Source organism: Pristis pectinata, chromosome 12 (assembly GCF_009764475.1).
Source record: "Pristis pectinata isolate sPriPec2 chromosome 12, sPriPec2.1.pri, whole genome shotgun sequence".
Lineage (NCBI taxonomy): Eukaryota > Metazoa > Chordata > Chondrichthyes > Rhinopristiformes > Pristidae > Pristis > Pristis pectinata.
The window spans coordinates 34,799,851-34,827,656 of record NC_067416.1 but is presented as its reverse complement, the minus strand read 5'-3'; the positions used below and the strand labels follow the sequence as shown (position 1 = coordinate 34,827,656).

At 39.7% G+C, this 27,806-nt stretch overlaps 1 protein-coding gene across 1 annotated transcript in view; it reads right to left on the bottom strand.

Annotated features, from left to right (window-relative positions):
* The window catches only part of prkg1b (protein kinase cGMP-dependent 1b), a 556,354-nt gene that overhangs the window by 391,702 nt on the left and 136,846 nt on the right, over positions 1 to 27,806 (bottom strand). Inside the window, exon 3 of the mRNA XM_052027531.1 lies at positions 15,937 to 16,050. Coding sequence (XP_051883491.1) covers positions 15,937 to 16,050 — 114 coding nt within the window. The remainder of the gene's footprint in view (positions 1 to 15,936; positions 16,051 to 27,806) is intronic.

Genomic DNA, 27,806 nt, shown 5'->3' with positions numbered 1-27,806 from the left:
CAATTATTCCAATACTTACTGAAGTCCAGTCTCTGCAGAAACTAAGCTGCTGCAAACCCAGTGTGGTAAATGGCTCAGTAATTTGTTATCATCATGTTGGCCGGGAGCTAAATAGCCAGCTATTAAGATCAAAGTCACTTGTTCATCTTCAACACACTGCCGTGAGATCACCAGCAATCACTTCATAAGGTAAAGAGTCCACAGATTCATGTCTGTCCCGAAGAGCTCCCTCACTGGAATGCCAGCATGCAGTATGTACTCGCACACCGCACGAAAAGTGACACAAGGACAGTGAAGGCTTTTTTAATTCTGAGCTTTGGAACTGCCTCTCCCATCTTGCTCTAAGGCTCCATTGATTTGTGAAGTTATGGGAGGTTTCATCAGGCACATCTTAATAGTGACAAGTTCACTAGTGCAATGAACAGGAACTGGTGGTGAAATTAGGATTATTGGTGAGTGAAATGATGTTTTTGATTCCATTGTTCTAAATAGAATTACAGTCTCATAGAATCATACAGCATGGAAACAGGCCCTTCAGTTCATTGAGTCTATGCTGACCATCAACCACCCATTTACACTAATCCTATATTGATCCCATTTTATTTTCCCCACATTCACATTAACTCCCCTCAGATTCTATCATTCTCCTACATACTAGGGGCAATTTACAGTGGCTGATTAAACCAGTAACCCGCATGTCTTTGGATCTGGGAGGAAACTGGAGCACCCAGAGGAAACTCATACATACAAAGGGAGGATGTGCAAACTCCACACAGACAGAACCAGAGATCAGGATTGAACCTGGATCACTGGAGCTGTGAAGCAACAATTCTACCAGCTACACCACTGTGTTGTCCACTAACGTGTCCGAAATAGCAATAAGAGTAATGCCACTAGAAAACATCAAGGGTTAGACCCCAGATTGTCAATATTCATTTCTGGGCTTTTTAATTTTAGCCATAGAGTCACAAAGTCATAGAATTACACAGCATGGAAACACGGCCTTTGGCCGAACTCATTCATACTGACTGAGATGCCTACCTGAGCTTGTCCCATTTGTCTGTGTTTGGCCCACATCCCTGTAAACCTTTTCTATCCACGTACCTGTCCAAATGTCTTTTAAACATTGTAACTGTACCCACCTCTACTACTTCCTCTAGCAGCTCGATCCATATACCCATCATCCTCTGTGTGAAAAAGTTGCCTCTCAGGTCCCCTGTAAATCTTTTCCTTCTCCCCTTAAACCTATGCCCTTTCAGGCTCATTCAGTCTGTTAAGGCTCAATTTCCTCAGCTGGTACCAATTGGATAACTGTTCTCAAAATGTGCAGAATGGCAGCGTTGATCCAAGTGGTTTGGACATAAAGACAAACTGAGTTTGAGATCATCTGACTCCCCTGCCTGCTGTACTCAAGGTTAAGATCAACATTCGCAAATGGGCACAAGCTGCCTCAGTGCTGGCATCCAAATCCAACATATCATAAGGTGGTCTTATGTGAGCCTTAACTGCTTGTTTTCAGCAGGTAAATCCAGTGCAAAGGATACCAAGGGCAAACCTAAACTTTTCCTTATCTACCTTGCTCAGACAGACATACATTTCCTGCAGATGTCAGTGGCTGAGGAAAAGGATGCCTGCCTAATTTACTTATCCCCCGGGGCACTGAGACTCAGTTATTCCCCCTCAGGCATCTGGTTTATGTTTAACACAAACCAGCCAACTAATAGAGCATTTTTCCAAATTGCAGCTTTCAGCCACATATCACGTAACCAGCGAGGAGATAATTTTCTCCAGTCATTTTGGAATACTGAAGTTCTCTCTTAAATTGAACAACACCTGCAGAATTCATGGTAATCTTTTTAGAAATTCAATATTTGCAGTGTTATGCAATTCAGAATCAATTTTCTTCAAAGTGAAATTCAATGATGACAATTTCCGGGTCATTTTGTCAGTCAAAAATTTTGACCAGGCATTTCCTGAAGTGAGTCACCCCTGCAACCCTGGCATGACATTTTTCCCACATATTGGTACTTCTGTAGGGGAATTTGTACCATGTTGTCCTGGGATGCCCATAATTGGACACCTCTTAAAAAAAACATATTATTTACATAGTCCCAAACTGGCAGACTTGCAAGGTACATTGAATACTTATCTATGTCCTTCAGAACTCGAAAAACTCCAATCTGCCCAATCTGTGACCACCCCCCATCCCAATCTAAGGACACCCACAAACACCTGACAATTCAACCCTCCCCAAGATGTTCCACCGGTGTTCCAGTCCCAGTCCCTCCATCCCTTTTCTGATCCATGTCCAGAGATACCATTGGTCCTTTCATTCTTCCAAATTTCCTTCCAAAATGCCTGGAATCCTTCTGCCAAAACTCAATAAAGCATATTGCCGGTCTCCCATTCCTGATCCTCCAATCTCCAATAATAAACACCTTCAGTCTCCTACTCCTCATCCTCCATTCCCCCCCCCCACCATTAAACTACACCACTGGTCCCCCATATCCAATATTTTCTTCAACTGCCAATCTTATCCCATCACCTGACAACTGTTGGTCGCCCTCATCCCAACCCCTTCCTCCCCTATTGCTGGACTTAGTAGGAAGACCAGTTTGCTTAGAAAATGTGCAACATCTGGTTTGTTGTACGAAGGCTTTGAACCTGAGACCTAATGGTAGTTTTCAACAGTTAGCCAATAGCATTGGCTCTGTGCTAGTAGAGATGCTCTGCTGCTGAGCTATTCCAGCAGACCCTAAATCATTAGAATGTCTAGAGCACTACTACCTTGCTCCATTTAAAGAACTCCAGAAAAAAATCCTTTTTAATACCATTAATATAATAAATTTACCACGTTTCATCAATTCATTTCACGTCATTAGAACTTGCCCACAGAAGATAAAATGGCAATGGCTGTAATCTTTCAGTACCTGCTGTTAAAATGGCCTTTTATCTCCTTTTACAGAAAAATCAAAGAACCTAATGGCATTCTTACATCAGAGTTTAGATTTATATTCAGTCAACATCAGAATGGTTACACCAACAGAAACATTGTACTCTTTCAATGGCTGCTTACAGCTCACATCATTTGCAGAATATCAAGAGCTGGCAACACACAAAATAACACATTCAATTCCCAATTTAGGTAAACAAGATTTCACTGTGTAAAGAGCTACCTGAAATTAGAAATTTAGATTTTTATTATAAATGTGTTGATTTTATAGTTTTCATCTCATCCTAAATATCTAATTATTAATGAGGCAAAAAATGTTTAAAAGACATATATGATGTGTCAGAAATGGGTTGATGTTGGTTCTTTATGCAACTGTCAAATATTTTAATGTGTTTTTTTATGGCATAGATTGTAAACTGACACGCTCAGGATCTGCCTCATGTTAAATATAGGATTGTAAGAACAGGACTCGTCCATTCAACCCCTCAAGCCTGCTTCACAGGTCAAATGTCAAGAACTATAAAGTAATTTTTTTTAAATTGCAGATGCTGGAAATTCAGAACAAAAACACAGAGAGCTGGAAACATTCAGCAGGTTAGGCATCATCTGCGGAAAGACCTAATCGAAGACAATTTATCACATCTACAAAGTGACTGCCATAAGAAGCTGAATAGCTTTATTGGCTAGTTATACAAACCTGCACAAGAAATAGTCAAAAGGCAGCAGACAGTTCAATAATCAGAGGCATTGCTTCAGAGACAATAGATGGAGGAATTAGTTGAGAAAAAGCTCTTTCAACCGAAGCGCTGTGGGTGTCTGGAACTCACTACCTGTGAGAGTGTTTGAGGCATTTGATTTATCCTAATCTACAAACCAAGAGCTGGAAAGAGGCAATAGTTTCAATTGCTACTTTTTTTTCAACCAGCATGGGCAAATGGCCTCTGTCAATCATTTCAAGTCACAAGTAGTCAACACAGAGAATGCCATTATCATTATTACATGAAAACACTAAACCAAATATTCTGACACTTCATGCTACCAAAACCTTGCAACCCAACGACAAAATACAGTTTACTATTTTGAAAAGATGAATTGTTCCTCAGCATCAAATAAAATGAAACAGCTTCTATTCAATTAATGAAAGCCTTAATTTGTATTAATGAAACATTCAAATGACTTTACAAAAACAAATTGCCATGGATAATTTTTTTTAATGTGGTTTCAATTAAATGAACATTTACACTCACTAACAATAATCAAGTACTTCTCGTAGGTGAAAATATGGCTGGGAAGCTTTTATATGCTGTCTTGTTACAAACCGCTTTAGCCCTTTGCCCTATTTTGAAAGCAGAAAGGAGATGTTGCCATGGGATCACCCATGTCTTCACTGATATCTGAAGACTCCACACAACATGTGGGCAGGGTAGGAAATACAATACTAACTTGCATTTATTCATTTCATCAATTTTATGTATTTCACATGTTAATTAACTGAAATATTTTATTCCTGAAAATCTATGACATTCACAGTCAGATTACCATCCAACATTTCTAGTGGTTTAATTACTCTGTTACTGTGTCATGTTGTGCCTCGGGAGACTTGGGCCAAGAAATTGTACTTTGAGCAAAAACACAGGCCAAAATAGTGTTGCCTGGTGGTCCTACACCAGTTTCATCCAGGATACGAAAAGTGAATCTGTGGTTTTGCGTGTAAGGGTTGCGATTCCCATACATTTAGCACTATAACGCTCAAAAACTTTGAGTAACCTCAGAAGTGCAAAGCATGAACATTCCTGTACTATCTACCACCACTGAAATTATTAAAGTGGCAGTTCTCAAATGTTGGAAGTGGATCAACTTAGGGTGAGCTGTGTAAAGAATGTCAGGACAGGCACAGAGTGGGTACCCCATTTCTCCGACATGCTAATGGATATCATAGTAGAGGAGTTGGATGTCCATGGAGAGGACCTGTGGGATTGAGGGCAGGAAACCTCATCTTCAAAAGTGAGAAGTCTGACCTATCAGATGTGGCTTGGAAACAAAACAGCGGTGAGTGACAGCAAGTGGACATTATGACAGCTCATTTTCAATCCCACAGTTCTGTATCAATTTAATAGAGTCATAGAGGAATACAGCATAGATGCAGGCCATCCGGTCCAACAAGTCCATACCAACCATGGTGGACACCCAGCTAGTCCCAATTTTCTGCATTCGGCCCACGTACCTTGAAGCCCCGACCCTGCATGTACCTATCCAAGTGCTTCTTAAATGATACTATTGTACCTGCCTCAACTACTTCCTCGTTCCATAGATTCACCACCCTCTGCATGAAAAAGTTGCCCCTCGGGTCCCTTTCAAATCTTTCCCCTCTCACGCTAAATCTATGCCCCCTAGATTTGGACTCCCCTACCCTGGGGAAAAGACTGTTACCATCTACCTTATCTATGCCCCTCATAATTTTATAAACCTCTATAAGGTCAGCCTCATTCTCCTATGCTCCAATGAATAAAGACCTAGCCTAGCCAACCTCTCCCTATAACTCTAGTCCTGGCAACATCCTCGTAAATCCCCTCTGCACTCTTTCCAGTCTAACCACATCTTTCCTATAACAAGGTGACCAAAACTGTACACATTACTAGTGCGGCCTCACCAACAACTTATACAACTGCAACACAATGTCCCAACTCCTATACTCAATGCCCTGACTGATGAAGGCCAGCATGCTAAACACTTTTTTCACCACCCTGTCTACCTGTGATGTTGCTTTCAACAAACTATGCACTTGTACTCCTAGGTCCCTCTGTTCCATTACACTCCTAATGCCCTACCATTCATAGTGCAAGTCCTATGCTGGTATGACTCTTCAAAATGCATCACCTCACACTTACCTGTATTGAAATCCATCCCCGACTCCACGACCCACTTCCCTAACTGATCAAGATCCCCCTGTAATCTACGATAACCTTCTTCAATATCAACAACACCTGCTAATTTTGTGTCATCCGCAAATATAATGATCAAGCCTTGTGTATTCACATCCAAATCATTTATATAAATAACGAACAACAGGGGTCCCAACACCGACCCCTGCAGCACACCACTAGTCACCAGCCTCCATTCCGAGAAACAACCTTCAACCAACACCCTCTGCTTCCTACCTCCGAGCTAATTTTGAATCCACCCCTGACTAGTTCTCTCTGGATTCCATGGGACCTAACTTCCAGACCAGCCTACCATGCAGAACCTTGTCGAAGGCCTTGCTAAAGTCCAAATAGAAAACATCCACTGCCCTACCCTCATCTGTCTTTTTGGTTCCTCTTCAAAAAACTCTAAAAGATTTGTCAAGCATGACTTTCCATGCACAAAGCCATGCTGACTCCTCCTGATCAGACTCTGTCTATCCAAATGCTGGTAGATCCTGTCCCTCAGAGTTCCCTCCAGCAAATATCTCTGTAAGGACCTCCACAATTTCTTCTCTAGTCTCCCACAAAGTCCAAAGATGCATTCGGTCATGCCTTGGGGAGTTATCCACCTTAATGTATACTAATGGTTACTAACTCCCTCCAAATCTTCCCCTCACTTCCTCTAGGAGTGTAACTCCACATACCTTATCCATACCTTTTGCATGCTCGCTCTCTACTTCATAATGAAGTTGTACAGCATACAGAAGCTGTGATAATCACTTTGATTGGACTCCAAAGACCAGAATAACTTGGCATGAGTCTTAGGATATCTGCACTCAGTTCTGGAGTTTCAGATGCCCAGTTCTCCCAACAATCTGGCCCTTCAAATCATCCTGTCAGAAGGGCTGTTTCATATTTAAAGGAAAAGGATTCTCAATGGATAACAAGTACTAAGACGCAGGACCACATTTCTCTCTTCATGAAGAGCCCTCCCTGGGCTGTCACTTTCTGTTCATATCTACATTTGGGTTGAACTGGAGAATCACGACAGCTGCATTGCTTCCACCCATGGATTTTCAGAACTGCAACTTGAAAAGCAGCAGCAACTGCCTCACTGGGAAAAGTCTCACTGAGCAACAGGACTGTTCAACTACAAAATATGAATAGAAATTATGCAAGTTACTCACTACAGACATAGATAAATGACCACTGCCAAAAAGCTGTCACTGACCCAACCAACCTTGTTTGATGAATTAGACCAAAGTAGGCCAGGTGCACTGAGCAGGCATGTGATCACTTTGCAGGGAACAGCCACATGCCAAGTGCAGCTTTGTCCAATGTTGTATAATTCAGAATGTAACTACTAAAATACATATTTAATTTGCCTGTGACATTCTGTCCTTCATGACAGAGAATGCAGCATGCCATAGTTTGGAAATGGCTGATTCCATGACCCATATGCCTTACCTGCAAGGCTTTGTACTGCTGCCAAAGACTTTTGAAATTATTCCACAGCATTCTTCAACTTGTAATCAGTTATTAGTTGACAATTGCAATACTTGCCAATGCAGATTGTCCTTCCTCCATCAGTTTCTGAATTGGTTACATTTTATGACAATAGGTAGGACAATATTCTAACTAGATCACAGACAACTTCTAAATCCAAAACAATTGCTCTAAGCTAGAGCTGAGAATCTGAGGCATGGCTTATAGTTAGACCTTCAATACAAAGAATACTTCATTCTAAGCAGTTGGGCGATTATAGCATGGCGGAGATATAATCTGGGGCCCAATCAAATAACAGGAAAAGCAGGACTTCACCATAACCATTGAGAATTAAAGACTGAAATGGTACAATAGATGGCAGAGAAACAAAATTAATTAAAGGGAAACAAAACGAAACAAACATTGGATAAAGAAAGAGAATAGAGAAGACACAGGAGAACAAAAATTAGTTTTATTTTACATTTTAAAACTTTTAGAACAAGTTACTACATATAGAAATGAGAACCACATGGTTTAAATTGTACCCTCTCTGTGGTGGAGGGGTTGTTTGAAATTTAGTTAAGAATTACTAAGTTGTTAAAGAGTACTTGGGCCCTTTAGTGGGACTTCTGACTTTATTCAGCGAATATCATTTGACTTTTTACTTGCAAATCTATCAAGTTCTTTATAATAACAAAAGGACTAAAGTGAAGATTCATGCAAAGCAAACAGTAGAGTGGTGTTACTGAAGTTAAAAAAAACACCGGCAGATGCTGAAACTCTGAAACAAAAATAGAAAATGCCACAATACTCAGCAGGTGAGGCAGCATCTGTGGAGAGAGGAACAGAACCAGGTAGCAAAATGAGAAAGCAAGTATGCTTTAAGTTGCAGAAAGGGAGAGGAGTGGAGAGAATAAAGGGAATCTCTGGGATAGGGTGGAGAGCAAGATTATCCAGGTAGCAAATACATGTTATCAGATGCAGAGCACACAAAGGCTGGAACTATGTAACAAGGGAACTCATCATATCAGGCGGCATCTGTAGAGAGAGTAAAACTGAGTAAATGTTACAGGTGGATGACCTTACACCAGAGCTGACCAGTTCAGATACCTGAAATTGCTGAATTCAATATTGAGTACAGATGACTGTAATATGACTATAAGGAAGAGGAATTGCTGTTCTTCAAGCTGATATCTGACTTTGTTGAAACAGTATAAGAGGTCAAAGACAGGGAGAGCAGAATGGGAGTGGGATGGAGAACTAAGGTGCCAGGCAACTGGACCTTGTAGACTGAATGGAGGTGTTCTGTAAGGTGATCACCCAATCTGCATCTGGCATCTCCATTGCTAGCACTGAATGTAATACAAAAAATTAGAAGATGTGCTCATGAATCTCTGTTTGGATTCCTGAATGGTGGAGAGGGAAGAGATAGAAAGGTTGATGTTGCACTACGCATTATTGTATGGGCAAGTGACATGATAAGAGTCATGGTTGGACATGATGGAAAAGTGAGCCGGTGAGTTTCAGAGAGAATGATCCTTTCAGAATGCCAAAAGGGAAGGGAAGGGAAGGGTGTGTCTTGTGGTAGAAGCACATTCGAGGCTATGGAAATTTCTGAGGATAATCCATTGGAGCTTGGTAGAGTGGAGGATGAGAACAAGGGGAACCCAACCTTGTTCTAACTGGGAGATGAGATGAGACCAAAAGCGCTGGAAATAGAGATGTAGACAGGAGACCTGTCAAATAGATAGAGGGGAAGCTCGAAGTTAAAAGAAAAAGAAGACATCTTAAATGTACTGGTGTTAAAAGTCTCATCATCAGAGCAGGTACAAGACAGAGAAACTGGGAAAATGGAATGGTGGGACACAGGGTGGGAGGAGGTGCACTCAAGATAGCTGTGGTGTCTGTGCATTCGAAATGCATATTGGTGACCAGCCCATCCATTGTGAAGGAGATAGGAAAATTAAGAAAGGGATGGGTAGAGTCACAAATGGACCATGTGAAAGTGACAGCAAGATAGAGATTGGCAAAAGAGGTAATTATAGTTTTCGGTTTGATATGAATGCAGCGGCGGCACAGTGGTGCAGCTGTTAGAGCTGCTGCCTCACAGCGCAGACCCCCGGGTTCGATCTTCACCTCAGGTGTTGTCTGCATGGAGCTTGAATGTTCTCCCTCCCAACCATGTGTGTGTTTCCTTCGGGTGCTCCAGTTTCTTCCCACATTCCAAAGATATGCAAATTGGTTGGTTAATCGGTCACTGTAAAATGCCCCTTGAGTATAAGAGAGTAGTCGAAGGTTGATGAGAATGTAGTGAGGATTTTTAAAAAGTGGGATTAATGTAAGATCAGTGTAAGGGTGGTTGATGGTCACCATGGACATAGTGGGCTGAAGGGCCTGCTTCTGTGCTCCATCTCTCTCTGACTCTTTGTCCTCATCGGCAGACCTCAATCTGAGAGTATTGGTAATGACATCTGCTCTTCGCTGACCATCAACACAGGCACATATATATATGTTGGACAAATCACAGGTGGTGATGAGTCAGCATACAGCAGCGAGATAGGACACCTGGTTGAGTGGTGCTGCAACAACAACCTCTCGCTCAACATCAGTAAAACTAAAGAGCTGATTTTTTACCTCAGGAAGGGGAAGGAAGGCGAACGTGCACCAGTCTACATTGGGGAACTGGCGGTGGAGAGAGTCAGCAGCTTTAAGTTCCTGAGGGTTAACATAGCGGATAACACAAGGAAGGCACGCCAGCATCTTTACTTTCTTAGGAGGTTAATAAGGTTCAGATGTTACCAAATACTCTAACAAACTTCTACAGACGTACAGTTGAAAGTATCCTGACTGGTTGCATCATGGTCTGGTACGGCAATTTGCATGCGCAGGAATGCAAGAAGCTACAGAGAGCAGTCGACTCAGCCCAATACATCATAGGCACATCCCTCCCCACCATCGGTAGTATCCACAGGAGGCACTGCCTCAAGAAGGAAACATCTATCATCAAAGATCCTTCACCATCTGAGCCATGCTATCTTCTTGCAGCTATTATCAGGCAGGAGGTATAGAAGCCAGAAGTCCCATACCACCAGATTCAAGAACAGCTACTTCCCTTCCACCATTCATTTCTTGAACAAACAGGCACAACCCTAATCACTACAGTTTAGCAACAGTATGACCACTTTGATACTTTGCACTAAAATGGACTTTGTTTTTTTTTCTAATTGTGTTCTTTCTTGTAAAAATTGTGTATAATTTATGTTTAATTTACGTTTTTCTTGTGAATGCTGCTTTTATGATACTATGTGCCTGTGATGCTGCTGTAAGTAAGTTTTTCATTGCACATTTCACTCCATCACTTAGGGCATAGAGCTTAAGAGTCAGGAAGTCATGATGCAGTTGTATAAAACTATGGTTAGGACACACTTGGAATATTGCCTGCTGTTCCAGTCGCCCCAATACAGGAAGAAGAGGATTCAAAAGAGGTTTTCCAGGATGCTGCCTGGATTAAAGGGTATTAGCAATAAGGAGAGGTTGGACAAATTTGAATTGTTTTCCCTTGAACATCAGAGGCTGAGGGGAGACCTGACAGAACTTTATAAAATTATGAGAGGTGCAGATGGGGTTAATAGTCAGCATCTTTTTCCCGAGGTGGAAATGTCAAATACAAGAAGGTAAAGCTTTAAGGTGAGAGGGGGGAAAGTTTAAAGGAGATGTGTAGGGCAAGTCATTTTACACAGAGAGCGGTAGGTGCCCGGATCGCATTGCCAGGGGTGGTAGTGGAAGCAGACGCGATAGTGGCATTCAAGCAGCTTTTAGGTAAGCACAGGAAAATACAAGGAATGAGGGATATGGATCATATGCAAACAGAAGGGATTAATCTAATTTGGCAACATGTTCAGCGTAAGACGTAATGGGCCGAAGGGTCTGTTCCTGTGATGTACTGTTCTATATTCTCATATTTGCAATAGCTGTTGTGCTCCACATCCAATAGTACCAACATGCTCTTTTTTTCTCTAACGCTGACATCAAAAGTATTTGTTACCTGGACAAACTTGGTCTTTCCCCAACCTCAGACATTCGCCTTATATCTCTACCTGTCCCCTTCATTGCAACTCAAAAACATGCTGGTTTTCTCACTTTTCCAGTTCTGAAAAGGAATTATTGACCTGAAATGCTAATTCTGTTTCACTCTCCAGTGATGCTACCTGACCTTCTAAGAACTTCTGACATTCTCTATTTTTGTAGCAGTGTGGTATAAGTTGGCCAGCAAGAGGTGAAGATATACGTTTCACAGACAACTCTTTCTTTGATTGTACTTGCTGGTAATTTCAACATGAATAACAGTATGCATTGTGGACTTGCTTTCTTTTTCCCAGTAAGATCTGAGCCTTTGTTTTTACCTCAATAAAAGCAAACTTGCTTTCTTTTTCCCAGTAAAATCTGAGCCTTTGTTTTTACCTCAATAAAAGCAAACTTGTTGGTCTGGTAACTCATAACTAAAAGAAGCACTCAGAAATAGTCTGGGTCAGGAAGCCACGAGCCAGTTATGCCTGATTTTCCTTCCATTTGATTGAATGGATGAAAGATCATGAGTTCTGAACCAACACTTAGGGGCAGCCTTTGCCATGAGCATCCAATTGGTGAATCTGTTGCTATGTTCCTTTATAATATTATAATTTGCCTAACACTGATTGGAGTTTGGTGTAAATGACCCGATATGTTTTTGGAAATAATAAACATGTTCACAAGCCTGCCCAAAATAGACACTCCATTCCAAGCTCTGTCATGGAAAAACATTACAGAGTGGGCAGAGAAAAAGATTCAAAGATGTTCCTCGGGAAGTGCAACATCCTCACTGACACCTGGGAATCTTTGACCTACAATGCCTCAAAATGGAGAAGGAGCATTTAAGCTGGTATTGAGAAACTTAAGTCCATGAAGCTCTGCTTAAGTGGTGGAAGGAGCACACCATCTCCTAAACTTCCTGTTAGCCACCTCCTGCCCCATCTATGGAAGAGTCTGTGGTTTCCATGTTGGTCTTATTAGCCACCCCAGAACCCACAAAACCAGATTTTAAGAAAATCATCCACCATCCCAAGGGACTGTCTACGAAGAAGACAAAGGTTGGAATGATTACTCTTCGCAGGAACATCTTGGGATGTGAACTGCATTGGGAAATCCTGACATCAGGATAGATGATAGTCCTGTTCCTTCTTTCTTGCTCATATTAATAATCTAAACGTCTTCATTCAAAGTGAATTGTTGATTCAATAAATTAAGAGTACATTGTGCAAATCTGTACTGCGAAAACATTTCTATACTTAAAACAAATGGTGCAATATAACAACTCCATTGGTCTGTGCTAAAATTAATGCAAGGGTATTTGCATTTGCACTTGACTTGGAAAATAGTACAAACTCCAAAAAGTTTAAATGTAAGTATTCTGAACCTCCTGTAAAGGCTAAAATAGTTACTTCAAGATGAGTGTTTGTGGTTAGCGTAACGCTATTACAGCACCAGTGACCCAGGTTCAATTCCGGCCACTGTCTGTAAGGAGTTTTTACGTTCTCCCCGTGTCTGCATGGGTTTCCTCCCACATTCCAAAGACATACAGGTTAGGAAGTTGTGGGCATGCTATATTGGCGCCAGAAGCATGGTGACACTTGCGGGCTGCCCCCAGAACACTCTATGCAAAAGATGTACATCGAAACACACAGTGAAATACATGTGACTAATAAAGATAACTTAAAATGGTTTTCTTTCTTAGACAATGGATTTAAATGCTTTACCTTTGTGCTGACAAGTTTCAAAGGAAATGGAATGTGTAATAGCATTCAGTGGAAGGTTCACTCAGTGTTTGCTATTGCCTTTGAGAAATTTAATGGCAAAATAAATGTAGCTCCTGATCTGAATCTGAATGAGACTTCACAAGTTATGCTTTGCAATGACACAGGCATTGTATCGGCAAAAATCAAAGTGTTATTCTGTTTTTAATTTTTCTGTTTTGTAACATTAGAGATTATAGTGAGCTGTCAGTATGGGCAGTTATAAATGACCGCACTGATTAATATCAGCTTGGGTTGCCACCTTGAGCAATAGGGAAGGAAGCATTATTGCAGGTCGTGTGTATCCATTGGCTCCTGTGTATAGCTTGCCAACCCTGCACATCCACTGGATCAAATGCTAATCTCTCCAGGCAGAGTTTATAACATTCACAGCTGGAGCTGCTTATGGTACTGCAGGTCAACCTTGAGAAAACTGACTGAATTGGTGACTGCACACATGCACACACACTGGACTCACACCCACACATACACACAGAATGTCACATGCTACACTGCACTTCACATAACAGCAAAACAGAAAAGGTCAAGGACTACAATCCAATTTATTTTTTTTTAGAAAACAGGTAAGAAATCTGCAAACTTCTGCAGACATTTCGATGCAGGCAGCAAAATACAGGCTGAGTGATTATTGAACATTCAGTCCAACTTTTCTCCAACCCTACACCTCATTTCCACTCCTTATTCAGTGGTGGCAAAATAGAAATGCAGACTAATTTCTGCTGGATGTGGCAAGTTATGAGTGTGAAGCATGCTTTACTATTAGGGTTGAGAAACTGAATGTTGCTCCAGCTTTGCATAAATCTGTTCAATCTTAAGTTGGCAGTACAAATAACAGAAGGAGCAAAACATGAAGGGTGCACAAATGTCTTGAATTTGTTCTGTATTGCCTAATCCTGTCCCTATGTGCCTCTGTGTGTCTGTTCCTTTCAATATCAGCTAATTATATAAACAAGACATCAAATGAAATATGCCTGGCCAATTGATCAAGTGTTTGATCAAGCTGATTAAGTGTTTAAGCTTAAATCATTAATTGTAGCAATGAGCAAAGAGAATGAGTATCCTACTAGGTGATGAGAACTATTTTTGGATGAAGTACTCACAAGTTAGTTGGCGGGAATGCTTACAAAAATAGAAGTAATGTATATGTACCCTTCCAACTCCACCTGAACCCTTTTTGTTCTGTATTTTTAAAGATCTTCAACTTGCACAACAGGCAGGGTGAAGATGATAGCCCTAACCAAAAAAGTAATATCATTTGCTTTACCTCTACAACTCAGAAATGGGTGCTCCAAGTGATGTGGTGTGTAGGGATGGGTGGAAGGAAGCAAGTAGAGGAAGGTATATCTGATGGAGTAGCAGGTACAAATGGGCAGAAGAGCTATCCAGAGGTACATTGTCACGCAGAAGCATTTAGGAGAATGCAATGAGAGGTAAATAGTTCGCTGTTTTTGTAATTGACCAGTGCTTACTATATGTGTTACGAGAGGACTATGAAGTCCAGCTAGTATGACTTCACCTACTGAGGTATTCTTCAAACAGAGAACAACAGGACTTCCTTCATACTGGCAAATTTTCATTTCTCTCTCTCTCCAATAAGAATAAGGTCATTCCATCATACAATCCTCACTGCAGAAAGATTACAGTTTATTACAATAATGAGTTCTCCTTTGAAGGAGAAGTTGTTGATAATGAGAACTAGGCCACGTAAATTAACTCACCTCTTTACAAGAGCCCAGTCTCTTAGCTGTGTCCTTTTAGAGTACATTAACAATCCACACTTAATAGTAGACATGGATATTGACCAGACTGCATCATTTGTAAGCATAAATAAGGTGGTAAGGTGACAACAAAATTATAGTGTACAAAAGAAGTGACAGGAATGTAAACGTTTGCTTGTGTCTGTCTGTATCTGTATGTGTGCATTAAAAGTGCTTAAATAATTCATCCTTAATCCTGCAAAAAAAATTTTTCTTTTCCAATCATGGTGCAAACAGATGATGGCCTTCCATGTATTAATCAAAACCTGTAAATTTTACAGCAAAAATAAAAGGGTTTTCGATTAAGACTGTACTGTGATGGAGATCTATTTGAAGGAATACCTTATTAGGAATGCTGTTATGATATTACAGACAACCCCAGGTCATGGCCGATCAGGCAATGGAAGTTCGCCCTTACGGATTTCACAAATCACTACCCAAAAATTTGAGATACAGAACAAAATTCACTCTCAGGGTACCTATGTGAAAAAAGTAAATAAATAAACACACAATTTATTTTTCTTAACACTCGTGTTTCTTGATTATTGCACGGATGACCCAGCTTTGCATTATGGAAAATCACAATATGGACTGTTTGCTAGGAACACAACCCCCACCCTCCATAACACAGAGATCACTTGTACTTGTTTATTGCTTTAAATAATTGTTTTAACTCACACCTTAAGCAAGCTATTATCTGAACTTAAAGAAGGGGAATTTGACCACCTCTCCTCCCAAACAAGTATCAGAAAGTGAATTAATCAAAATTACAAATTATGTAAATCAGATCCAACAAAGTAAACTATAAAATGCATTTTCCATGTAAAACAGGACCTATTCAATTTTAGTGATATGAGGAAAATTACATTAGATTTACACCTGAGCACACATCACTTGGTTTTCCTGGGTCACAGAGCAAAAAATGAACAAAGCTACACAATTGTATAATGATCATATTGTAACACAAGTTACATTGAAGAGAAGCTTACTTTTCACTGTGGCAGTCCTGGTGCAGTTGTACAGAATGGCCAGCTCACCAAACACCTTGCCTGGTCCCATGGTGCAGAGCTTAACTCCTTCTTTCGTCACTTCAACTTTGCCTTCTGAAAAAGAACAACAAACAATCACTTTTATTTCCTGCTTTAGCTCAGTATGGTTCAAGTATTTCTACCGAAAATACATCAGATGCTAGGTAAGTTTCCAAATTTTTTTCTCCTATTGTAAGCTGGGAAATTATATTATTAAATCTCAGGTCTCCAGCCATGAATCTCTGTCCATTTCCCTGCAGGGCTTCGAAACTTATCCTTATTCCAGGCTGAACCTGCAAATGCTATACTTATACAATACATATAAAAAAAGTCGAGATTTTTACAATTACAGGCTGTCCCCAAGTTATGAAAACTGTTTGTAAACTGAACAGTACACAAGTTAGGAATGGTGCTGCCTGGCAATATATTTAAATAAAAACATGAATTGTTGTACAGTTTTGTTAAAATAATTCCAATAACTCCTCAGATATAGCTAGTTATCAGGGGTGTACACGTACTCTTATGTGTGCCCTCCCCAGGTTAGGAATGCCTGACTTATGTACAGCACGTACATATGAGTGAGTTTTTGGGAAACCGGCAGGACATTCATGACTGTCACTATAATATTCTGTAACATTTCCACATCAATTTCAATAACAATCTCCAAATCATCATAAAGCACTGTAAGCAAATTCATTCTTATGTTTATGGATGGCTCCTTCCTAACTTCTGTTCAATGTGGGCTATTGAAAATAGTCAAATTCTCTGATGGCAGCACTCAACAGTTAAAGCTCTCTGATGTTCAAGTTTTAAAATTTGACAAAGAATATTTTCACACCGATCAGATCAAACTGCTGCTGAATGAGATCACAAATAATTGAGAGATCCTAACTAATCCTTCCTGTCTATGCAGAAGCTCATCGAGTGGAAACCTGGCCAACTTACTTATTACTGCACAGGAGGACAACATTCAGCCCATTGGGTCCATACCAGTTCCCATCTGAGCAATCCCATCAGTCCCATTCCCTTTCTCCCTGTAGCCCTTCAACTTATTCCCTATCACATGCCCGTCAATTCCCTCTTGGTTCTTTTGACACTAAGTGGTCATTTACAGTGGCCAATTAACCTGCCAGCATGTCCTTAAGATGTGATAAGAAACTGAAGCACCCAGCAGAAACCTACATGGTCATGGGGAGAATGTGCAAACTCCACATGGACAGCAGCCAAGGTGAGGATTGAATCCAGATCCCTGGAGCTGTGAGGAAGCAGCATTGAGTACTGTGCCACCACCTCTGGTATATTATTAACCAATCTAATCATCCTACAAATCACAAGCATTAGATGCCAGTGAGTTCTTGTAAAATCAGCCCAACATTTCATTGTACATACAACAAACTACTTACAACAATAAATATATCTACATCATAATACGATATTTGAATAAGGTTAAAATTATGCAAATTCATCTCACTGCTTTAATGGCTGATCTACCTATAGAATTATGGATATGTATACAGGAGATACACTCAAGGTTGAATCCTCAACCTATGCTATGGTTCATCTGTAGTGGCCAATGTTGGAAAGTGCGTCCTTGTGGATGCAAGATCGGGACAGGACAGCCACGTAATATCCTTTCCTAAACAGGAAGAATGGCCCAAGTGTGGAGCACCAGAGACATTCTGCCCATTGTTAGACCATACATTAATATCAGCCAGAACATTCAGGAGAGAAAAGAGAGAGGAGAAACAAAGAAAATGAAGAAAAGTACATCACCTCCTGTAGCAATACTCATCAGTAGTTTAAGACAAGAGTTTGCTTGAGTATTCCCATTGCCATCTAAACAAGACATCAATTCAGTGATGCAAAGCAGCAGACAGATATACGGTTAACATTAACAGCTAATGCCAACAGTCATTTACACTACAGTGAGCCTAGAAACTCCTTGTTGAGTTGCTTAAATATGGAAGAACTTATATTGCTGACAGATTCTGAGCACCAGATCTGACAGTTCCCTCCACCACTCGTTTCCACACGGACCCCAGCATCAGAGCTGCTGAATTCCCCAGCACTTATATAAATATTTACCAGATCAAACACTTGCATTATTGTGAAAATCTCCATCAAGAGGACGCTCCAGCATCCCTATGTAACAGTATCCCTGCTGTCTTTCAGCCCACTAATTCTTTTCCCCAACTTCTCTCATGTCTATGTAATAAAGACTAGAACTGTTCATAGTATAGTGCAAGTTACTGTGTAAATTTATTTTTTGTTATAAAAATGTTTAATAGTAATTCAGCATTACAAGGTGTATTTTCATATAAAACATTAGCTTATGTTTGCAGTCAGACATAACAACTTTACCATTGAAAAAGACCATCATTACATCATCTTCTGGACTAGGTAGGTAGCTGGAGTGAATATTGAAATAAACCTATGCTCCAAGTGGATTCAGTGTAATGCAAAACTCAGATTTCTTTTATTTTCTTAAGGAAATTGCCACCTAAAGGTTTGAAAAAAATTTTCCAAGTAACTTGATTGTTGGTTTTTGATTGGCAGTCTTGAAGAAAAAAGCAGAGATTTGTTTGGGGACGCTGTTTGAGAGGCTTAGCTTTTCCAATCTATCTTGAAATGAATCAGCACCTAATACAACAGTCACTTGAGATGATCAGGTGCAAATTTGATGGGCACTTTGCATGTCTGACACCTTAAGTATGATGGATTTTTTAAAATACGACGGACATCAATTTTTCACGGACTGCAGATAGACAACAGATTAAGGGCGTTTAGTGGCATAGGTTGTGCATACATGGCTCAAATGCATTGACAAAGCCATTCCTGCTGTCTTTTTATCAAATAGAATGTACTCTGATGACCCTGCAGCTTAAAGATAGTAGACAAATAAAACAAAATAATCACCACTACCACAAACTCATTACTGTTCAAATTGGGCACAGGTACTGGTAAGAAACCAATGTGAATTGCCCCCAGCTTTCTTTTATTTAGACAAGTCCTTCATTCATTAAGATTTTTGCATGTTGAACATTCAGCTGTCTACTGTTCAAGGCCAATGTTTTACAAGGACAATGCCAGAGCTAAGAAGTTTCGATGATCAGGAAGAAGTGAACAGACTGGGGCACTCTTCCACAGAAAATGACTGACAAGGTGACCTAACAGAGGACCACAAGAGTTTCAAGGGTTTGAGCAGTCCACAACCCGGGCACATAAATATAAGACAATCCACTGAATCTAGAAGACTTACATTAATATGGTCCTTTTCCAATCATGCACCAAAGCGACTTACAGCTGAAGTGCAGTAATTATTTCAATGTTGATAACGTGGCAGTTGATCAGCACACAGCAAGGTATCATAACCAACACTGTGATAATGAACAAACAATCTTTTTTCTTAATAAACTTGGGTGAGGGATAACTATTAGCCAGTACACCAGGGTTAACTTCACTGTTTTTCTCCCATATAACGCAATAGAAGCTTTTACATTTATGAAAGTGAAAATGGGGACTCAGTTTAACAAAAAGGCAGCACCTTCAATAACACCCCCTCAGTGTTACAGTAGAGGGTCAGCTTTGATTTTTGTGCTCAAGTTTTTCTAGAGACACTCAAACCTGGCACTTCCTTGACTCAAAGGTAGGAGCACTGCAAGCTCAACCACATGATATTACGAAGAACATCCTTCCTGGAGATGATTAGAAAGCATAACCAACTACTACATGCGGTAGCTGAGAAAAACAGCACCAATATATTAATAGGAAGATAGATAAGAACATTATGGGGAAGTTTTGGAGGACGGATGGAAATTAGATTACAGACATGAGAGAAAGTTTCCGGATCGTAAACATTGGCAGAGATCAATTGAGATAAATGGCCTGTTTCTGTCTTTAAAACTCTATGTAATACCTACACTATCTTCGGTTAAAAACACAATAAATTATTAAATGAACCTCAGTAATACATTTTTTTTAAAAAGAACTTCTCACATGTTGAACTGAGTTTAATTAATGCAGACACAAGAGACTACAGATGCTGGAACCTCTGGGTCCTGATGCAGGGTTTCGACCCGAAATGTCAACAATTCCTTTCTCCCACAGATGCTGCTCAACCCACTGACTTCCTCCAGCAGATTGTTTGTTGCTCTGAATTTAGTTAATGGTGCCCACACCATTTGAGTCTTACACAACTCAGGCTGCAAATTCCAATGGAATTTCTTCAGCTCTTTGCCTTCCAGTCATTAGTGAATCAATTTCTGCAGAAAATTGTTGTGAACAGAATCAAGCTTCTGGATTTACACTTTAATCATCCAGAAATGTATTTCTCACAAGGCAAATAAAGATATGATGCTTTGTACTGCAGACTAGAATGGATTCCATTTGTACTTGCTTAGTGCCTTCACCTCAAGGAAGCACATGACTAGACTCTACGGAACAGAACTACTCCTTGTGACTTTGTCCTGTTCACACTTAATGTGGATGACCAGAGATGTAAAGTTAATTTCCATTCCCTCGTACTCTCCGCAGAAGCTGTGTCAGATGAACTTGGAATGGAGGTGAGATTACAACAATGTGGGCCAACTTTCTGACCAACAATCCTGCTCTGTGCAGATCCAAACATAGCTCACGGCACTGAAAATACCTTCCATTTTGGTCATCTTGAAGTGTTTTAAAGGATCGTATTAGAAGTAATTAGGAAATTCCATTCTACAAGACTGAAATGAGTGCAAACATTACAGAAATGGAAAAGTTCAAAAAAATTGATGGATACAACAAAGGTAACAAATGTACATAGAACATAATCATTTCAACTAATAATGAAAAGTAACTTTTCTGCTTTTCTCTCTGTTATTCTACAGAATTCAATTCACTAATTAATGTTGGGAGCAGAGACAGCAGTTTGCCCATTATCTCAGAGATGTCGTACAGTCAGTCTAAACATCAATCACAAAAATCAGACAAATATTTCTATCCATAACGAACTGACTTGGATGGCAATTTATTCACTATGAACAATTTCCTCTTTAATCTCCTTCTATCCCCACTAGACACAGAAGCAATGAATTCCACTTAACTCTTCCTTTATACCCAAGCTTCTTTAATCAATCTTTCTTTCGCCAAACATTGTGCCCAAGAATAGCCATTTCCATTTCTGTCTGTGTCCACAACATTGGGACATAAATATAAGATAGCCACTACTGATTCAAATAAAAATTCAAGAGGAATTTCTTTACACACAGTGGTGAGAATTGAATAATTAAACAGATACCACTTAATGACTTCTTACATACTTGATGCAAAGGATAAGGAAGCAAGGTCAGAAGAGATAATTGGAAGGGGTAAGATCCTACTCATTACAGACACTGGCTTTGCCCATTTGGCCAAAAGGCCAGCTCTGTGCTGTAGGTTCTATGGTATTTTATCTAATCCTTTATCTAGTCTACTCTTTATTTTATCTAATCCTTCATTTGCTCCCAAAACAGTTTAACAGAAGGAAAACATTCTAAATGTTAGAGCTGCATTGTTTTGTCATCTTGCTTTCACTCTTTTGGATGAGAATGAGTTTAAGGAAAGATTAACAGCCAGCTTTCAAGCATGGTACTTAAGGTGAGAAAGTACTTACACTAAACATCAGCAAAGTCTCATAGATAGAAAGAGGTCCATCTTTGACATATCCTTACATGACCAATTGCATAAGTGAGTTTTGATCTCATTTGTTCACCAAATAATGCAGACCAAACACAGCTCTGATACATATGCGAGGCTGCATGGGCTGAAAGAACAGAAAGAGATGAAATGCCTGGATATCCAGCATTACACCATCAAGAATGGGCAATATATTGCATGTTTACTTTCTGTAGCTGACTCAACACAGACCTTAAATTGTTTTTCCTTTCTCTTTTCATTATTCATCTGTGGAACGCTGGCCTGCTGGGAAAGTTACCATTTAATGTCCATCAGTAGCCGAAGATGAACTTTGACAATTTCAGGGGGACGGATAAAAGTCAACCTTATTGCTGTTGGACTGGAGAATTAAATATAGACTCTACTGTGGAAGGGCAGTAGGTATACTTCCCAGAGGAGGCTGCCACAGAAAAAGAAATGCAGTACAGCAGATGGCCTGAATAGAAATGATAATCCCATGTCAGCTGTTGACACTTAACTATCCCAAAACAAATGAAAGGAGCAACAACCAAATGAAAAGAGACAGGAACTTTCTTACCTCAAAATTTCAGGAATTTGATTGATTGTTAGGTAAGAATATTAGATTATGAGGAGCTATGAGAGATAATATGTGATTACAATACAAATCAGCCATAGTCCAACAAACCAGTGTGGCAGGTTCAAGCAAACTTCAGGAGGAAGGAGCTATACTGTGGCATAGGCAGACAACTGGATGGATGGAAATTACTGGGATAATTGTGAATGGTGCATTTGGAAAATTCTACATGGAGTGGAAATATAATCTACATGGTGTTATTATGAAGTAATTGCAAAAAGTTAGGAGCCTTGCCACATTAACAAATCTTTGACGATATAAGGGGAAGTTAACAAGACATTGAAAAAGCCAATAAAATGCTTGGTATTGTAAAAATGCAAATAATTTATACCAAGCCTTTTCAACACTCTGGCTAGACCCCAGCTGGAGGGTTGTGCACACTTGTGAGCAGCCCAAGCCATGTGCAGAGGCCTGAGAAGCCTTACCAGAACAATAGCAATGATGAGATCTTTCTGTTTTAAGGAGAGCTGGGAAAAGTTAAAATCTTTTTCTTAAAGCAGATAAGGTGAGATACAGAACTCACATAAGTATTCACTATTTTCACAGAACAATAGGAATAGACTCTTTCATCTGGCAAGTGGGCCAGTAAACAAAGATTACACAGTTAAAATTACTGCAAAAAAACACATTAATAGTATCATTTTGCTTCCTACATTAATCTCATTTACTGGTGGAATCTTTTCTTCTTCAGACAGTTCCTCGAGGATGAGGATAACTTGCTTTCAGTCCAGTTCTAAGATATGGAAGATGCTTGTGCATGAATTCTTTCAACATGGGTGACCATTGTACATCGATTATAACATGGTAAAGACAGGGCGAGGTCTTGGTCCAATGGCAAGGAGGTCCAAGATAATTAGAGATCAGGCTCTGTTGCACAGACTTTACACACAGAGATATATAGACACACCCACACATAGATAAACACACGTATTCTTTAAGCACACATACATCCATTCTGACTACGCACTAACACATGAACATAACCACACTTGATCTTGACCATGCTCTCTTCCTCCGCCTCTCTCCTTCCCTATCCTGATCTTGTCTCTCAGTCTTTCTACCTCTGTCACTCCTCCCTTAACTATCCCCCTCTCATTTCACCTCCCTCAGAGATCCTTCCTATTTCACTAGCGAGGGTCATCATGTGCAAGATTGACCATATAACTATACATGATTAACCTTGTTGAAGAAGTATAATTTCTTGCTTTGTTGCCAGATTGTTTTTATTATGGATGTTAAAGTATTTCCCATCTCACTGTTGGGTACTAAGTATGGAGCAGTCTGAACAATATGTACTATGAGTTATATAAACATTGGCAATTTCCCAGATACAATCCAAAGTATAAAATGGGACAGTTATTGAAAAGCATTATGAAGGTACCTATGTGAAGAAGTGGAGTGATCTTAAAACAAGTGTCTGAATTTTATTTGAAAATGTGTTTTATTTAGGTAATGCCTTTCACAACTTCTGAATGTCCCAAAGAGTTTTCTTTGTTCAAGCACTTTTGAAGTCCAGGTACTTTTGTGAAGTAGGAAATGCAACAACTGATTAATGATTAGCAAAGCACCATTCAGCAGTTCATCTGTTTTTTTTAAGTGATCTTGATAGTGAGGTAAATATAAATAAAAATTTCCATCAATGCATTTTCGTAGTCTTGAGATGCCAAAGTTACATTTTATTGCAATGATACTACAGTACAGCATCATCTCCCAAGTCTCATAATGATGGGTACAATGATATGTAGAATTCATTTTGCATTCATTCTGCTTTGTTACTCTGGCTTTGGAAAAGAGAATTAATGCAGAAAAAATTGAATGCATCATTACTGTTGATAAATTGCATCCCTAGTCTTTGCCCTGTTGCAGTTTTCTGGTTTATTTCATTCCCATTCTCTTTTGCTTTAAAGATGACTTGGAAGGTGAGAAATAAAACAGCATTGGAAATAAATCAACCGCAGTGTGCAAAAATATCAATAGGAAATGCAAAGCAAATTACAGAAAAGCAGCTCAGCTCATAAGGTATTTATTCCAATTTGTATAACATGACCTGACAGATATTTACAGTAACCGAGTCTGAAAGAAATTCTTGTCTTTTAGCAAGAGCAAAACAAAGTAAGACAGCTTTTGAATTATTGTAAACTCACAGAGGGTGCACACGCATTCTAGAGGAGTCTGCAGAAATGAGTCATACCAAGACTGTGTGTCTTTTGATTTTCTGCATCTAACTAATGTGGTTCAGTTCACTTCCCCAAAGGTTTGAGAGCTTGAGGGAATCTCACATTTAGGATGTGCTAATGTTGCTAATTGTCTAAGTAGGGAGATTTTCTTTGTTCCTAATGTAAGAATTAGGAAAGAAATTTACTTAAGGAACAACTATCCACCAAGCATTAAATGTTGAGAAAATACAAATTGATTCATGCTCAATAGAAACAATTTTAAATAAAATGACAGAAATAAGGTAATGCAAAAATGCCATGTGTTTAATTTTTGGATGGCATTCTAATTTTTATATTCTGAAATTCTACTGTCTTCCACTCCAACTCCAGCAGAAAATCTGAATCCTATGTTCATTCATTACTCCTTATTTACAAGATTTTCCTAAACCAATGGATAACATTTGATAATTTTTTCAGTGGTTTTTTTAGAAGCTATTCTCTACTAATTTCATGAGCGGCCTGAGGTAATTTATTCCTTGTTCATCTCTTTTTGAAAGATATCTAAAGGCAGATTCCCTGACATATAACATTAAAGCATAAAACTAGGCTATTCAGCTCATTATGCTATTGCCAGAGCTTTCAAAGAGATATCTAATTTAGTCCCACACTACAACTTTTTCCCTTGTAATCCTGCAAATGAGCCCTCTAAGTTGCCTTTTGCAAATCCCTGTGACAGTGCACTCTAAATCTTCACATTCCTCAGGAATATGAGCTCTCAGACCTTTATCAGTTAGACACCCTCTCATACCTCCTCCTGGACCATGACCTACCACTGAACATTGGTCATTGTCTCACAAATAATTACTGGCTTCATTTCTCCTCTCTCACAGATCATTTCTCCACAGCCTCTAGAATCACAGCAGCCCAATCTGACATAACCTACTTCTACCCCCTCCCCAGGATCCATAAGCAGGACTGTCCAGGTAGACCCATTGTTTCAGTGGGTTCTTGCCCTACAGAACCCATTCCTTCCCATCTTGACTTTGCTTTGTCCAGTCTCTTCTCACTTACATCCACCTCTGATGCTCTCCACCACATTGATAGTTTCCAGTTTCCTGGTCCCAATTGACTCATCTTCACTATGAATGTCCAGTCCCTCTGCACTTCCATCCAACATATGGATTATCTGATGGCTCCTCATTTCTACTGTGAACTGAAGCCCAAAAAAATCTCCTTCCACCACCACTCTCTTTCACCTGGCTGAACTCACTCTGACATTGAATAACTTCTCCTTCAACTCCACTCACTTTCTGAAGATTGAGGGTGTAGCCATGTGAATCTGCATGGGAAGCTATATTCACTTCTTCATGGGATATGTGCAACCATCTTTGTTTCATTTCTATTTAGGACTGTTCTGCATATCTTTCCCTTTACATTGATGGCTGTATTGAGGCTACTTACTGCATTCGTATAGAACTCAAAAATGTTAGTACCTGTCCTGCCAATTCTCTCCCTGATCTCACTTTCACATAGTCCATATCTGACTCTTCCCTTCTCTTACTTGATATTCCTGTCTCCATGTTAGGAAATAGATTAATGACCAATATCCATTACAAGCCCACAGTCTCCAACAGCTATCTCAAGTACACCTTCCCCCACCCTGCCTCCTGTAAGGAATCCTTTCCATTATCCCAGATTTCATCATATCTGCTCAGATAATGATATTTTTGACATTAGTGTCTTTGAGATATCTTCCTTTTCTCTTAATCATTCCTTCCCCATTACCATTATTGACAGAGCTCTCAAGTGCATCGGTTATTTCCCACACATTTGATCTCACTTCCTATTCTCCTAGGGTTCCCCGGTCCTCACCTTTCACCCCACTAGCCTCCACATTCAACAGATCATCCTCAGCAATTTCCAGCACCTTCGACGAGATTCCGTCACTGGACACATCTGCCCTTCCCACCTCTTTCAGCATTCAGAAGAGACCATTCACTCCTTAGTTAACTCTTCCATCTCCGCCAACCACTCCTATGCAACCATGTGAGATATATCACCTGCCGCTTTACCTTGTCCTTTCCCAATACAGAGACTGAAGCAGTCCAAAACAGATAAAGCAACAATTTCCTTGCACTCCTTCCAATTCGGTATACTGCACTTGCTACTCACACAATGCAGTCTTTCCTGCACTGGAGAACCAAATGCAGATTGGGTAATAAGCAAAAGCAACCCTGAGCTTCCAGTTGCCTGTCACTTTAATTTTACAATCCACTCCCACTCTGACCTTTCTGTATACTGTTCCAATGAAGCTTGACGAACAGAACGATCTTCCATGCAAGCACACTACAGCCCTCTGGACTTAATATGGACTCAACAGTTTAAGGGAACCAGCTTTATCTATCCACAAATGCCATTGGATATTTCAATTTTAATTTGTTCTTTTGTTTCCTTTATGTATTTAACTGCTGGTATTTAAAGTAATGGTTCCCTTGACAACTTCGGTCTGCACCCCATCACACCCTATCTATTCTCTCAACCTCTTCTTCCTCTTTCTGCAATTTAAAATACACTTGTTTTATCACTTTTCCAGTTCTTGACCTGAAACCTTGATTATGTTTCTGTCTTCATGGATGCTACCTGACCTGCTGAGTTCTTCCAGCATTTCTGTGTTTGCAAGGGGAATTATTCCCACTATACTGGCCAGCATCTATTCCTCAAACTGCATTATCATGTTTGTGTGCATTAGGTAAACAGGACTCTAAGTTAACATGTTTTTTGAAGAAGGCATCTCTAACAACGCAGTACTCCCTCATTTTTGCACTGAAAAGCCAGTTTAAAGTGAAAGCTTGACTTTCTAACTCAGCGGCCAGTGTACTCCCTATGCTGCATTTGCAATCACAAGTTCCACAGAGAGAGTAAAGTGTTGAGCTTAACTCTGACAGCATATCGATTCAGCTAATGTCGGATTAAGAACCAGGTAATCTTAGGAAGACTGACTAAATCAAGCATTACAAATAACTGATAGAAGTAATCATTGGGAAACAAAGCACACTTTAAAAATGTATTAAGTGAAATGCAGAATATATCAGTCTAGCTTTAAAGAGACACAATATATAGTACATTTTAAACTTGAAAATTTAAGACAGACAGATTTTTTTTAATAGGTCAATCATATACTTTGCTAGTTTTACATGATTCAAAACTTACTTTATTTTTGTTCAAGACAACATAGCACCCTGTTATCGTCTTAAATGACTAGTGAGAATTTGTCATGGGAAATTGCAATTAGGTGTGCCTCCTTATAAACCGCAGCCTCAAGTCATTGCAACTGGTTAGATGAAGCATGTTTTACTGAGAGATTCTCACATTACAACTAAGTCAATTGT